The sequence below is a fragment of the Polypterus senegalus genome, chromosome 3 (genome assembly GCF_016835505.1).
Source record: "Polypterus senegalus isolate Bchr_013 chromosome 3, ASM1683550v1, whole genome shotgun sequence".
Lineage (NCBI taxonomy): Eukaryota > Metazoa > Chordata > Cladistia > Polypteriformes > Polypteridae > Polypterus > Polypterus senegalus.
Genome location: NC_053156.1, coordinates 153,696,031 through 153,711,244, shown reverse-complemented (window position 1 = coordinate 153,711,244; position 15,214 = coordinate 153,696,031). Strand labels below are relative to the sequence as shown.

The following is a 15,214-nucleotide window of genomic DNA, read 5'->3' as shown; positions in this document are numbered from 1 at the left end:
TATTCCAGCCTTAATATATTAAGAACAAATGCTGCTTTGTCAACATTTGAACGAGAACATCTTTAAATTGTACTTCATCAAACATTGTGCACACACACACAGACATCAACATACATTCATGCATATAACTGTGTATATGGTCTGTATTTATATGCTTGTATTATCTACTGTATATGAACTTGCTTTTATTTGCACAGTCATTTAAAGCATATTTATGTTATCTGTAAGTTGATATTTCTGTACTCAATCTTCTAGGACTGTTGATGGTAGTTAACAGTTTACCCTGTAGCCATTGTGTGCTCTCTAAGTGATGTTTATCTCTTAAATCCTTTATTTCCTTACATCATATTGTTTTAAGTGGTGACAGCAAATCAGTTTAGTATGTCTGTCATTTCTTAAATGGTATTGTGGCTCACTGGCTAAGGAGATGAAATAGAAACCTCAGGCGAGCAGGTTCATTCCCAGAAAATCCACCAGAATATTTGATCCCTTATGGTATCTTTTTGTCTTCAGGGTATTTTAATTTAGTGAGGCCACAAAACAGATTTTATCTTTCTGTGTTTGCTTATTTCAAAACATCTAAGATCATCTTAGTTTTTTTTTTAAACAATTTAAAATGGAATGACAGTTGAAGAAAAACAATCTATTGTAAACACTTGTGCTTTATCAAATATAAGTTTTAACCACCAAACTATATCTAGGTTTTGTGTATAATACAGCATTTCTAATTTGCACATTTTTACTTCCAGCGCTCTCACCAGGAACCTGGCAAACGCATCCCCTCCTGGAGTGGCCGTCCTATCTGGATGGAAAAAATGGTCCTGGGGCGTGTTAAAGTTCCTCACACATTTGTTGTGCACTCCTACACACGACCCACAATCTGTCAGTATTGCAAGCGTTTGCTCAAAGGGCTCTTCCGACAAGGAATGCAATGCAAAGGTACATTCAAGGTCTTTTGTTGCTTGTTTTTTTTTTTTCATATTGCATTTAATGGTCGTTGCTTAGGAAGCACCATGTTGCTAAGCATTAATAAGAACCCTCTTTTGCTGAATGCCAGTTGGCTTTGGTGTAGTGTCTTGTAAATGGAAGAGGACTGCATCCTGTCATGCTTTTTATATTCTGTTCAGTTTCAGTGTCTTTTTATATAGTACACTTCCCTTTACAGTCTAAAGCAAAATACATATTTCTACACATAGTTAAATAAAACAAATGAAATTCAATAAGAACACAACCACCGTGCAGCAAAAGATTGTAAAAAAACATGTAGTAAACATGAAAAACCCAATGAGGTATACACATAGACACAAACATATATATGTTCATATTATATATTGCACACATATATATTTATATTATATATACTGTATATACAAAGATATATACACACACACAATATGAACATATGTGTGTGTGTGTGTGTGTGTGAGTGTATGTTGCATATTGACTAGCACATGAAGTAAGAATTTCTCTGTACTTTCTCCCTATAAACAGTATATAAAACACATACATATTATAAATAAGGTTCTAAAGCACAGTATAGAAAATTTGGTTAATTATGATGCCAGTCTTTAATAATTTCTGCTGTTGTTCATGTGAGTATCTCCCTTTCACTCAGATCCTATTCTAAAGTCTGGAGGTCTATCTTGATTAAAGTGGCACTAGATACAAGCTGCTGTGCAATATGTTTATGGAGTGAATTAGAATGAAAAAGAGTTATTAATTAGAAATACATTATTAGTAATAGAAGCAAACTCCCTGATATTCTCATTTTTGTTGAGCTTATTCTGTGGGTTTAAGTATTTGCCCCCATAGATTTTATCTTGAGAATTTTGGGAAGACCTGCATCTTCAGGTCATAGGAGTAAAGGAATATTGTTAGTTAAGCTAAAACAATTGTTAAGTAGCTAAACCAATTTTAACTTTATGTGCTAAATTAGAATTTAAATATTGATTCTAATTTAACATTTATTATTTAAACTAAGCTAAGCATACTTGGTTGTTCTTAGTTAAGGTATTGTGTGGAGTAGTAGAAGAAGATCAAAAATAATCAAAAGATCAATTAAGCTATTTCATTAACAGGTATATAATTGTATTAAATACAAGATTAAAAGTACTGGTAATTTGTATTGACTTTGTTAGTGTTTACAAACTTTCAGTTCGAAACACCCTACAGAAATAAGTAGGGATAGAAATCTTAAGATGAGGGTGTCCATTTCTATGTCTATGTGAAGAATGAAGTCTTTTATCAAGACTACTTTATCATGAATTTATGGATAATCCAGATAGAAGATTGCTCAACCACAATTTGAATACGAAATGCTCCAAACCCCAAGATTTTTGAGTGCAGATATGACACCATTTTTTTCCCTGTAATTTTTATTTTTATTTTTTACTATTGAGAGGATGTGAACAACATATGTGTAGATTTCAAATGGATTTATTTATTCTGAGCACGTCTGTTCCACTGTGAAGAATTAAAGACCACAAAACTATGACATATGCTTGACAACCAGAAACGGGGGGTGGGATTGTCCTCCATAAGAAGCCACAAAGTTAGGACACCCAATCGATGACCAGGGTTGGGGTCTAATATGAAGCAGCAAGTGCAACAAAGCGATTTACTTTTTTGGGTGTTCTGTTTTCCATGAAATGGTGGTATGCAATATTACACAGATGTTTCAATATTCTGCATGGAGGGGGAGGTGTTTGCAAGGTTTAGGCAAGGTGCAGGGCACCCATTAAAAAAAAAATTGGAAATGGTCTGCCCTAGACTTTCTCGTATACTCAGATATGGGGATGAATATTTGAGGACTAAACCGTAAGACAATGATTATATTTTTATATTATGTACATTAAGGAACCTTCAATAATAAATCAAATTACTAATATAATAAACAATTATTATAAAAATAAAGTTGAATAAATCAGACTCTGCAGCTGCATGAGCAAAAAAGTACCACTTCCGGTTAGTGAAAGTAGCTCAAAAGTTTATAGAAATCAACGTTTTGTACTTAATATTTGTATGCAAACTTGGTTGACCTAAGTGAAAGTGTACTCAAGTTATTGTGTTTACATACACACACACACACACACGCAGAGAGACAGACACACACACACATAATTCCAAAAATGGTATTTTCGGACATAGGAAAGTCTAAAACGTCGAGTTTCATCAAAATCTCGAGGTCAAATTTTTGGACAATTACAATACTTTCCCTACACTTCGTATGCAAGAAAGTGAAAAAAAGATGCCACAAGTGGAAAATTAAATACTTTGCAGTCAAATATATAAAACTGAAAGTATTGTGGAAAGTTGCATATGCATACTTTGGTTCTTTAGTTCAAATATGCAGAATTGACCCCCTTTAAAAGGAACTCAAAAACAGTCTGCACATCATATTCATCACTTTTAAAGTTTAATATTTTTGTCATGTTACCACACTTCCTGACAATAGCTCATTGATATGAATTATTTAAGTGAGTCATCATTTAGCTGGTTTGTCTGCATTTCCCACCTTGATCAGGAGTGTCCCCAAGATATATGCATATTATGTATATGCAAATATTCCAAAATCCAAAAATATGCAAAATCAGAAATACCTCTGGTCCCAGGCATTTCAAATTGATTTGATTTTATCTGCTAATAACAAATGGACTTTTTGGAAATACTTCAGGTTCATTATAACATTCTTCAATAAATAATAGTACTTATTATTAAATACTTTTTTTTTTGCCTCTGTAATATTTCAGAGTATACTTAACAACTTGTGAAAGCATCAATGGAAGACAAACGAACATATTTTACAAGTCAAAGATTCATTTTAGTTTTTCTAATTCTTCTGGAGTCTAGAGTTAGATATCTGTTTATAGAGAAAATATACTAAACAATTTAAAAGTCTTTGAAGACCCCCCAGTGTTAAGTGCAATATGCTTTAAAGAAGTGGAAACAACCTTAAACCGCTGCCATTTTGTCCAGGTTAAAGTAATAAACTTATTGCCAATTTAAGGTCCATGCAACAAGGGCCCTTTTTATGAAAGCTAACACATCGTTTTTGAGGAAGTGACTTGTATACAGTAAGTCAGTAGATGTAATTAATGATGATGTTTATAGATTACTCATCTTTAGGAGAAGGAATTTAAGGAAAAGTTGTAAGAAAGAAGATTGAGCTTAAAAACAATCTCGTAATTATTGCTAGTAAAATGTTTGCAGAAGCTGATTTGAAGCTAAATGCTGAGTTAAGAGAAAGACTTGGTGTGGAAGCAATAGATGTTGGTTTGGGAAGAAACAGACTAAGGTGGTTTGGGAATTTGTAGCATAAGGCAGCAGACGATTGGGTGAAGAGCAGCACCCTGGTCGAGGAGGAGGGGATGTGGTCAAGAGGTGGTTGGTGGTGGTGTTGGATGATATTAAAAGAATGGTTCTGACCTCAAAGGTTGCACAGGAACATGAAGAGCAGAGGAAAAAGATTTTGGGGGGGGGGCAATCATCTAGCTTGGTTTAATGATGATGATTGATGGATTCTTTGCGATTAAATAAAATAATGGCGTTTTTGGTAAAACAGGGTAAAATATTAATTATTTTAAAATTTAAGGATTGTTTTGGAAATCTTTTCTCCATAGTTAATTAAGTAGAGTCAAGTATGTGTTTGATACTTTAAGGACTGTGTTTTCTATATGCTATTCATGCTCATATATATTGTTCTTTAATTTCTAGATTGTAAGTTTAATTGCCACAAACGATGTGCATCCAAAGTGCCGAGAGACTGCCTTGGTGAAGTTGTTTTTAATGGAGGCAAGTAAAATAAAGTGCATCAAGCCATGAGACATACAACAGCTGCTGCCCAGTAATATGGAAGGACTGATGAGAAATAAGATTAAATAAATGCTGGACTAAAATGTTATGAATCAGCAACTGATTGTTGCATTGCCACTATCATACTATTGTTTCCTTTGCTTGACTTTTGTTTTTTCTTCTGCCAGTGCATAACAACTGCCATATGGGCAGTAGTAGAAGTTTTATAAACATATTGGATTCATTGTACACATTTACTGTTTTATAGTTCTGGGATTACGTTAGAATGCATCTTGGGATTGCTTGTTAAACCTAAGGTCTATGATTGCATCATCTATATATTTTCCTTGTCTGCAGAGCCTGCAAGTCCAGGTCCAGATTCAGATATGCCAATGGAAGTAGACAGCAGTGACATGAATAGTGACGGTAGTAGGGGTCTTGATGACTCGGAGGAAGCCTCTACTCCAGAAGACAAAATATTTTTCATGGATTCTCCTGATCTTGATGGAGATAAAGATGAAGAACCAGTGAAAACCATTAGGTAACAAGATATATAAAGATCCCTTTTTGAAGTCTAAAGGGAAGAAAGTCTAAGCCGTCTTCTCTTGTGAGCTCCTGCAATTTTCTAGGCCATAGTAGACTCCCAATTTTCAGTGCCTCCTTTTAAATAATAAAGAAAGGGTTGGTAATAAGTAATACATATTCAGAACTGTATGAAGAAAGTAACATACTACATAGCATAAAGATGTTTAAAATAACATACTTGATACTGTATAGATGTTTTGTAATAAAATTAAAAAAGGTTGCCAGATAATTTACTACATATCTTGATTAGTACAGCGCAGAAGTTCAATTTAAGCAACTGTATGTAGTTAAATGTTCTGTAGCCACAATTTTTTCTGATCGGGATTGGGAGATACAGAACTAGGGCTGTCCAAGTGGAAAGCAAAAAGTAACGCTAACTAGGACACCAGTTCATTGCTGTGTTAAATGCATAACACATACCTTATGACACATCATGAATTTTGGTGTCTATTACCAAAGAAGTAACACTGACCATTTAAAAAAGTCTGAAGCTAGTTAATTTTATTTAGTTAAAAATAAAAGTTCTTAGCCCAGAATTGTTGACAAAATGTGTACCTGGTAGCAGCATCAAAGTAAAAACCATCAGAGTCAGATACATTTAAAAGTTAGAGGTTTACATACACTTAAGGTGAATTCTTTAACACGCACTTTATGACTCCTCCACAGATTTTATACTAACAAACTACAATTTTGGCATATAATTTAAGACATCTACTTTGTGCAAGGCAAAAGTCATTTTTTCCAACAATGATCCTAGACAAGAGTATTTCACTTTTTATTGACTATATCACAATTCCAGTGGGTCACAAGTTTATGTACATTTTGTTAACTGAGCCTTTAAATGGCTTGGAAAATTCCATAAAATCCTGTCTAGACTTTAGACAATCAGAGTATTTTACTTTTTTGACTGTGTCAATATTCTAGTGGCTCACAAGTTTACATACACTTTATTAACATTTGGTTGCATTGCTTTTAAATTTTTTAACTCGAGCCAGACATTTTGGGTCACCTTCCATAAGCTTCTTACAATAAGTTGCTGGTGTTTTGGCCCATACCTCCAGACTGGGACAGATTTGTAGGCCTCCTTACTCGCACATGCTTTTTCAGTTCTGCCCACAAAGTTTCCTTCAGATCGACGTCAGGGCTTTGTGATGGTCACTCCATATACCTTGACCTCATTGTTCTTAGTCTATTTTGACACAACTTTGGAAGTATGCTTGTCATAATTGTCCATTTGGAAGACTCATTTGCGACTGACCTTCACTTTCCTTGCTGAGCTCTTCAGATGTTGCTGCAGTATATCTACATGATTTCTCTTTCTCATGATACCATCTGTTTTATGATGTGCAGCTGTCTGTCCTGCAGCAAATCTCCCCCACAACATGACGCTCCCACCCCCATGCTTGACAGGTGGGATGGTGTTCTTTGGCTTGCAAGCCTCACCATTTTTCCTCCAAACATAATGATGATCATTACTGCCAAACAGTTTGATCTTGGATTCATCAGAACAGATGATATTTCTCCAGACAGTAAGGGTTGTTAATAAGTATTCAGAACTGTATGAAGAAAAGTAACCCACTAGATAGCTTTGGAGGACTGGCTTCTTCCTCGCTGAGCAGCCTTTCAAGTAATGTTGATATAGGACTCATTTTACTGTGGCTATAGATACTTGCCTACCTGTTTCCTCCAGCATCTTGATGGAGATAAAAATGAAGAACCAGTGAAAACCATTAGGTAAAAAGATATATAAAGAACTGTTTCCTCCAGCATCTTCACAATGTCCTTTGCTGTTGTTCTGACATTGATTTGCACTTTTTGTGCCAAACGTTCTTGTCTTGAAAACAGAATATGTCTCCTTTCTGAGTGGTATGACATCTGCATGGTCCCATGGTGTTTATACTTGTGTATTATTGTTTATACAGATGACATGGAACCTTCAGGTGTTTGGAAGTTTTTCTCAAAGATGAACCAGATTTGTGGAGGTCCACTAATTTTTTTTTTTGAGGTCTTGGCTGATTTCTTTTCATTTTCCCACTATATCAAGCAAAGAGGCAGTGACATTGATAGTGGGAATTAACATACATCCACACATTTCTCCCATTAGGCTATTTGGCTATCAGAAGCTAATTGTCTAATTGCCTAAAGTCTTGACATCATTTTCTGGAATTTTCCAAGCTGTTTAAAGGCACAGTTAACAAAGTGTATGTATGTAAACTTGTGACCCACTGGAATTGTAATATAGACAATAAAAAGTTAAATACTCTGTCTATGAACATGGAAAAAAATACTTTTGTCCTGCACAAAGTAGATGTTTTAAACAATATGCCAAATGTATTGCTTGTTAGTATATAATCTTTGGAGGAGTTATATAAAGTGAGTTTTAAACAATTCACCCTAAGTGTATGTAAATTTCTGAATTCAACTGTAGATTTGTTTGTTTGGCCTTCTTTTATTGCAGGCATTGTTATCAAAAAGTAAGAGTTTATCTGACCATCTGAGAATTTCATATTTCTGCAATTTGAGAACCTTTTGTCGTAGTCCAAGGTGGCTGCTTGGGAAGCAGATTTGGCAGCTCCCAAACTATGAATAGTGAGATTCTGAAGCTGGAGAATCCTCTTTTACCATATTTATATTTTAGTACCGTGACTCAGAGTAAGAAATATGTTATGGGAAGTTTTTACATGATTGCTAAACTCAAACATTCTAGATATGGGAATCAAATACCCTCATATTTGTAATTGAATCATTTGAGCCATCCTAATTTTCTTCCTTTTTAGCCCATCTACAAGTAGCTATATTCCTTTGATGAGAGTTGTTCAATCTGTAAAGCACACAAAAAGGAAGAGTAGCACCATGGTACGAGAAGGATGGATGGTCCACTATACTAGTCGAGATAATTTGGTAAGACTCTCTAAAATTCTGCTGTTTTTTAATGCAAATTGAATGCTTGCAGCATAAATTTATGGTAGATATATTACATACTGTAAATGTAGACTATTTTTTGAAAATATTCTAGCGACTAGAAACAGATTACAGTATTGTTATACTTCATTTTTACTCTAAGTGAAGCAGGAAGCAAGACGCACACTGAGTGTGAAAATATTACTCACTCGATGATAACATACAGTTTCTGATGATGAAAATTTTAATGGTCAATGAAGAAAATAAACCAATCACCTTGCTATGTTTAAACTGGCAATTTAGCTCATGTGCTTTTCTCTATGCAGTTCTTATTAAACCTCATTTAAAACATATATACTACATTCATATGTTACTACTGAGTTTATTATATTAAAAGTAACATATACTGTATTTTGTTTTGTCTACCAGTGCCATTTCATTTTATAGGTCCATATATAATTTCAAATAGAGCTGCACTAAAAAGTTATTCCAAAGTTTATTACTGCCATATGTAGTAATTCACTACCTCGATCACTTGAGGTTAAGTAAATAGTACTATTTTTTTTTGTTTTTAGCATGAACAACTTGGTCATTCTCATCTCTATAGAGTGTTTAGTGGTCTCCATTTTGAGAGTTAACATTTCAAAAACATTCAAGAATGGATTTATTGTCAAACAGTTTATGGTTACCTTTCAGTATTACATATTTTTGTTACTAAATAAATGGTGTTCTGAAAATATATGACTCTTTTTGTGTATCTGAAGTGCTCACAGGCAATTCCAATGACTAAATAATTTATAGAATAAATGTTTGTGTATTTATTATACACTCAGTGATTATTATTATTATGTATCCTGGAACTATGCAGCATATACTTTTGACTACAGTCTGAATTCTTTGAGGTATGAATTCAAAACCTCAAAAAATCTCATTGTTTTATGATATTTTATCTTTGCTTATTATGCATTCAGAAATGAAGTAGAGTTGTGTGAGACTTACATGTATAACAAATTTAGAAATATTTATTTTTCCGCAGGTGTTTTAAATATATATCTTTTGTTATTTTCTTATTAGTTTCTCTGGAATCTTCTCATTTCATTAACCCTTAACAATGACAGTTAACACTGAGCAGAGCATACAGGGGCAAAAACACATTAAAGGCTGCAGCTACTTCCGTTTCATACATGCTAATGTGCTGATTAATAAATAACATGTTAAATAACACCTGAAATGAAAGTCCTAATGATAATGAGGATGAAATATCTTAAAAACTGAGATTAAAAAGCTAAAATGAATACCTGCTACTTTCTAATTAAAATTAGTGAACCCAGTTTTGTAATTTCCAGATGGACACAAAAATATAGAAGCTGGAAAATAACAGCATGTTTAATTAAGGAAGTAAAAGCAGAGGTTGGTTGATGTGAAAACTTGCAGCCATAGTGGACTCCTAGAATTAAACTTTAGAACTACTAAAATAGAGATTGTTCTGAATAAAAATCCCAATAGGGCTGCTGTTTCTGAGATAGTGGAACCACGTCATCTAACGCCAACAATCATACCATAGCCAAAGCTGCTTTGATCACATGTCTTTCTTGTTCTAATGGATTGGACTAAATCTTCTGACAAACTTTAAATGCTATACAGTTAGGTCTCTAAATATTTGGAAAGAGACAACTCTTTTCTAATTTTGGTTCTGTACATTACCACAGTGAATTTTAAATGAAACAACTCAGATGCAGTTGAAGTGCAGAACTTCAACTGCATCTGAGTTGTTTCATTTAAAATTCACTGTGGTAATGTACAGAACCAAAATTAGAAAAAGGTGGTCTCTGTTCAAATATTTATGGACCTAACTGTATATATTGAGTTGTTATTTGAAGGAGTAGGCTAACTGTGTTAGAGAGAACATTTCTAATAAAGTGACCACTGAATGTATCTATGTATGTATGTATGCCTCTTTTCTCTCTCTCTCTTTATATTTATATATATATATATTATATATATTTTATATATATATATACTGTATGTGTATGTATATATATATATATATATATATATATATATATATACTGTATATATATATATATATATATATATACACAGTAATCATTCTACCACACTGTGTTTTCTAATAAAACAACAGCAAATATGCTAGATGTAGACAGGTTACAGAATTGTTATGGCCTAGTGGTTTAATGGTTAGGATCTTGAATCTGAAACCGATTGTCTACTGGGTTCAGATCCTGTCTAGGGCTCATTGTCAGTACAATTTCCTTAAAATCTGTGCTTCACTGTTATTATGTGTATCTGTTTTTTGTCTTTCAAGAGTGGGCTCCTTTTTGTTCCCTTATCACATTTCTAAACAGCAACATTTATTTAAAAAAAACGGGAAATTGTACAGCTTATGTTTGGTAAAAAGAAAGACATTCATTAGAATATTAACTTGTGATTTATTTGTTTTTATTTCTTTGAATTTCAGAGGAAGAGACATTACTGGAGGTTGGATAGCAAGTCTCTAACCCTTTTTCAAAATGAAACTGGCACTAAATATTATAAGGTAATGAAATCCTTGTATACCCATTTTGTTTTACTGCTCATCTTATATACCACAAAATATATCAGAGGGTGTTAACTTTTATTCTGGCAATTTTTCCTCCTTACATATAACTTTTGTCATTCTCCATGAATTTTATCAACATTTAATCTGAAACAATTGATGTCAATACATCAGTTCATTTTATTAAAAAATCTGAGTATAATACTTGATAAGTGTGTCTGTCTTTTTAAAGCAGCAGTATTACAGTTTTTAAAATATAAAGTATTTCTGGAAACTTACATCAAAAGATTAAAAAAAAAAATGTTCAAGGCTATTAAAACAGCACTTAAACCTTAGAAAAAGGCACTCAACTAGCTATTGGGAATTATTGGTTATATAGCAAGCATTAAATATACTGAAGTGTTACTTAAATAACATACAGGATTTTTGAAACGTATTTCTTCAGAAGTAAAAACCTCAGGTACAGTACATCTATAGGGAGAAATGATAGGGAACAGCATGAAAAGGACAGGTAATAGTTAGAATACTGTTTAAAAGTATTTTCTTCTGGCTCTCCACTTAAACTTGATATATCTAAATTGCCCACATAGTTTTCAAGCTTTCGTTTGGGACAGCATTCACAATGGGCTGTTGACTAAACACATGTTTGATCTCCCCATGATTTCTTACCTCCTAGCCCAATGAACATTATGTAAATCCTGCCCTCAGTTCCTGAGAAAGAGGTCTCTAATCTCTATTTTGGGAAGGATCAGCGATTAGATTATCAGTTGTTATCGTACAGTAATTTAAGTCCTGCGGATTGCTCCTTCCACTTCTCTCATTTTTGCCCAAGTACAGAGGAATGATTGTTTTTGTAAATGATATAAATGGATTGTGCGAGCTGATTTAATGCTAATGAGCCTCACCTTTCATAGAGTTTAATCAAATTCCTTTTTGGACATATTTGGCAGTAAAGGGGATTTGTAAAGAGGTGATTGTTATGAGAGCTATAAATATTTTCCTCTTACTTGTATTAAAGAACTATTCATACTTAAAAAATACCACTCAAAAAGTATGCTAAAATGACAGTCTTCACCTTTGACAGTGGTCTGGGGAAGCCGTATATGCTTAATTGGTAGGACAATAGCCATTGACAGAATTGATGAAGTGCTCTGTATTGAGGCAAAGGAGAGTACTGTATGTAAGATAGCCTTATCATGAAGTTAGACGCATGATTCCAGCATTTGCCTCCTAGTTTTATCCTTTCCTTAGAGTTTTGGACCAGACCTGTAGGGTCAATTTATTCTTGCAGGTTGCTCAACAAGGTGATTAAGTTCACGGTAACTCACTCCAGGTAACTTTCATTGTACTAAATATCATTTTAGAATTGAATTCACTTGCTGAGTTTTGTATTGAAGTAGAGTTCAGGGTAAGCTCTGAACAAAGAGGCCACCAAAAAACAAATATCCTGCATGGCCATATTATGATCGCTTCCAGATCTTATACTTGGCTTCTAATTAAAACAGTTAGAACAGTATGGATGGGAACAGGGCATTCAGCCCAGCAATTATGAAGTGCCATGTTCCTCTCTATTTAGAGGTATCCATATGACAGAGTAGTTACTCTTTTTTCCGAGATTAATGTACAACAATGAATTACAATAGGAGTAATTGTACAAATAGCCATGACCTGTTCATTTAGGGAATTGTGAGCTGAGTGAATGAAAGGAAATGCAGGAAGGCAAGAAAGAACTGGAGATGAGAGAATGAATTACAGTAACTGGTGCATTGTTCAAATATTTTTTGTGAAAGAATCTACCACAATGATGACAGTGTATGGTTTATTGCCTTACTGGGAGAAACCAAAAGGGGAATATGGATTTCAACAAAAAAGCAAGTTCATATTTGGCTATTTTTGTAAATGTAGATTGAGACATCAAGACAAGTATATATAAAATGTGGTTTATTTTATGAGAACTTTTACTTTCTGTCAGTAGCTGAATGGTGCTGGAAAGGAAGAGGAAGTTAATTAAAGGCTGGATTTCTGTAAACTTTGTCAACCTTTAATTCTCATTATTTTTTACTTGCTTCTGCACTTTGTGAAACTGTGGCGTTCATGACTTTTAGAGTTTTGCTTTGTTTAAAATTGAGACGCTTCATCATTTCTTTTGTTAATAGATTGAACTGAGCATTATAAAATCAATGATTCTTTTCTTCTATTAATAAAATAATTTATTTAACTAATCTTTATAGGCAATGTAACGTATTAACATAGAGATAGTAGCTTAATTAAATAACACAGAATTGTATAAGGTTGGCATGCTGGTGAAGAACCTCTGAGTTCTCGGTTTAGATCCATGTGGTGTTCCTGTGTCCCTGTAGGTGCTTCACTTTATGCTCATAGACAGGACCAGGTGATTTTGCATGAATGAATAAATGCATCGTATGACAGACTAATGCCATTTTATTGGTAGTATTTACTTTTTTGCCAACTGCTGCTCTGCCCTGTGCAATCCTTAAGTTAGAATAAGTTGATCTGGAAAATAAATGAATATTGAACATACTGAAGCAACAATTGTTTTGGTAATTATAATTTTAACATTCTTTGTATCATAGCTAACAAGTGAATGAATAAATACTATTTGTAGTGAGATGGTGGAGTCGTGACACAATGCTTTAATAACAGTTTTTTTTTTAATTACTGTTGCCAACTTATTCATTTCTTAGAATATAATACATTCATTCATTCATTTTCTGAGCCCACTCATTCCAATGCAGAGATGTGGGCAGCTCAAATTTATCAAGGAAGGTTAGGGTGCAATGCAGGAGTTAGCCACACTTTCACACTCCCACAGCGTAATCTGTTGACATCAACCAGCTTCGTTTTAATACACGGTAAAGATACTGAATCATTCTTCACAACTACTTGGCCACATTACTCAATGCAATTTATGAAAGGTCAAAGCCGTGTGTAATTTTTTTTTTTTTTTTTTGCAATATAGGTGTACTTTTGAAGGAATGCCAAGAAACCTTTGTTGTTTCCCACTTGGGGAAATACCATATAATTCATATGTATAAGACAGTGATAGTGGGCTTGTATGCAGTATTGTAAACTTTAGAGATCCTTTACAGAATTTCATTGTCACTATATGGCTTTGTAAAGACAATTCATTATCCACAAAATAAGCTGCCATCACAGTGTTTTGGCTGGCATATGATGATGGAATTTTACTCTTCATAACTCTGGATGGAAGTAATTCACCATTAGTCCTTCTTGATTGCTAAGAATTGGTGTGTATTTATTTTAACTTATCTTGCCCTAATAGTCTCAGCTGACCAAAACATTATGGGAAAATGCACCCCACACCAGAACAGAACCACCAACACCTTTTACTTTGTGAGGCAGACTGCTAGGCCTGTTGATGTCTTTTGTGTACATCAGAACTATACTCATCTCCTTACTGTGAATGAGTTGAAGGATGACTCCTCTGGGTGGAGGACTTTTTTTCTGGTGCTCAGTGGTCCACTGCTTTTGTTCTTTATGCTGCCTTTTAGGTGTAATGCACAACCTAACTATAGTATACCCATCTCTGTAAATTGTTCAGTGACTGTTTTTTAAGAAATTTCATTCATCTGCCTCAGGCTGATATTTACTCTAGGTGAGCCAGAGTTGCTTTTTTTTGCATCGAGAAGCAATGCATGAGGTCATGTTGAAAGAACTTTATGATTTTGTTCTCAGTTGCTTCTAATTGATGAAGCTCTTTCCCTCTGAATTCCTTGCAAGCATCATTTCAGTCACATTTTCTCAGTAATTTGAACAGTCCTCATCGCTGTGAACCTTACAAATGTATCCACACATCAGCCCTCTGTCAAGGACATTGTAATATCTTCTTCAAGTTGTGCTAGCTAACATATTGAGCGACTGAGTTTTCCAAGTTTTTCTACATGGCTTTAAACTTTAGGATATAGTGTTTCTTAAAATATCTCAATAATGATACCTGCTGTCTATATAATTTGTATCCCTCATTCATTTAAGTGTTTCCTTCTAAATCACCTATATAGACATTAAATGTAGAAAAGTATAATGTTAAAAATATACATTTTTATTTCCAAATTAATTAATTTTGCGCTCATTTTATATAACAGCAACAACAACAACATTTATTTATATAGTACATTTTCATACAAACAGTAGCTCAAAGTGCTTTACATAATAAAGAATAGAAAAATAAAAGACACAATAAGAAAACAAAATAAATCAACATTAATTAACATCGAATAAGAGTAAGGTTCAATGGCCAGGGGGGACAGAAAAACAAAAAAACTCCAGACGGCTGGAGAAAAAATAAAATCTGTAGGGATTCCAGACCATGAGAACACCCAGTCCCCTCTGGGCATTCTA

The 15,214-nt window shown here is 33.8% G+C and overlaps 1 protein-coding gene across 2 annotated transcripts in view; it reads left to right on the top strand.

The window, feature by feature from the left end:
* prkd3 (protein kinase D3) overlaps nucleotides 1-15,214 on the top strand; it is a 358,336-nt gene that overhangs the window by 292,738 nt on the left and 50,384 nt on the right. For both annotated transcript variants that reach the window (XM_039748100.1, XM_039748101.1), the window contains exons 6-10: nucleotides 750-939; nucleotides 4,714-4,791; nucleotides 5,149-5,332; nucleotides 8,154-8,277; nucleotides 10,757-10,834. In XM_039748100.1, coding sequence (XP_039604034.1) covers nucleotides 750-939; nucleotides 4,714-4,791; nucleotides 5,149-5,332; nucleotides 8,154-8,277; nucleotides 10,757-10,834 — 654 coding nt within the window. The remainder of the gene's footprint in view (nucleotides 1-749; nucleotides 940-4,713; nucleotides 4,792-5,148; nucleotides 5,333-8,153; nucleotides 8,278-10,756; nucleotides 10,835-15,214) is intronic.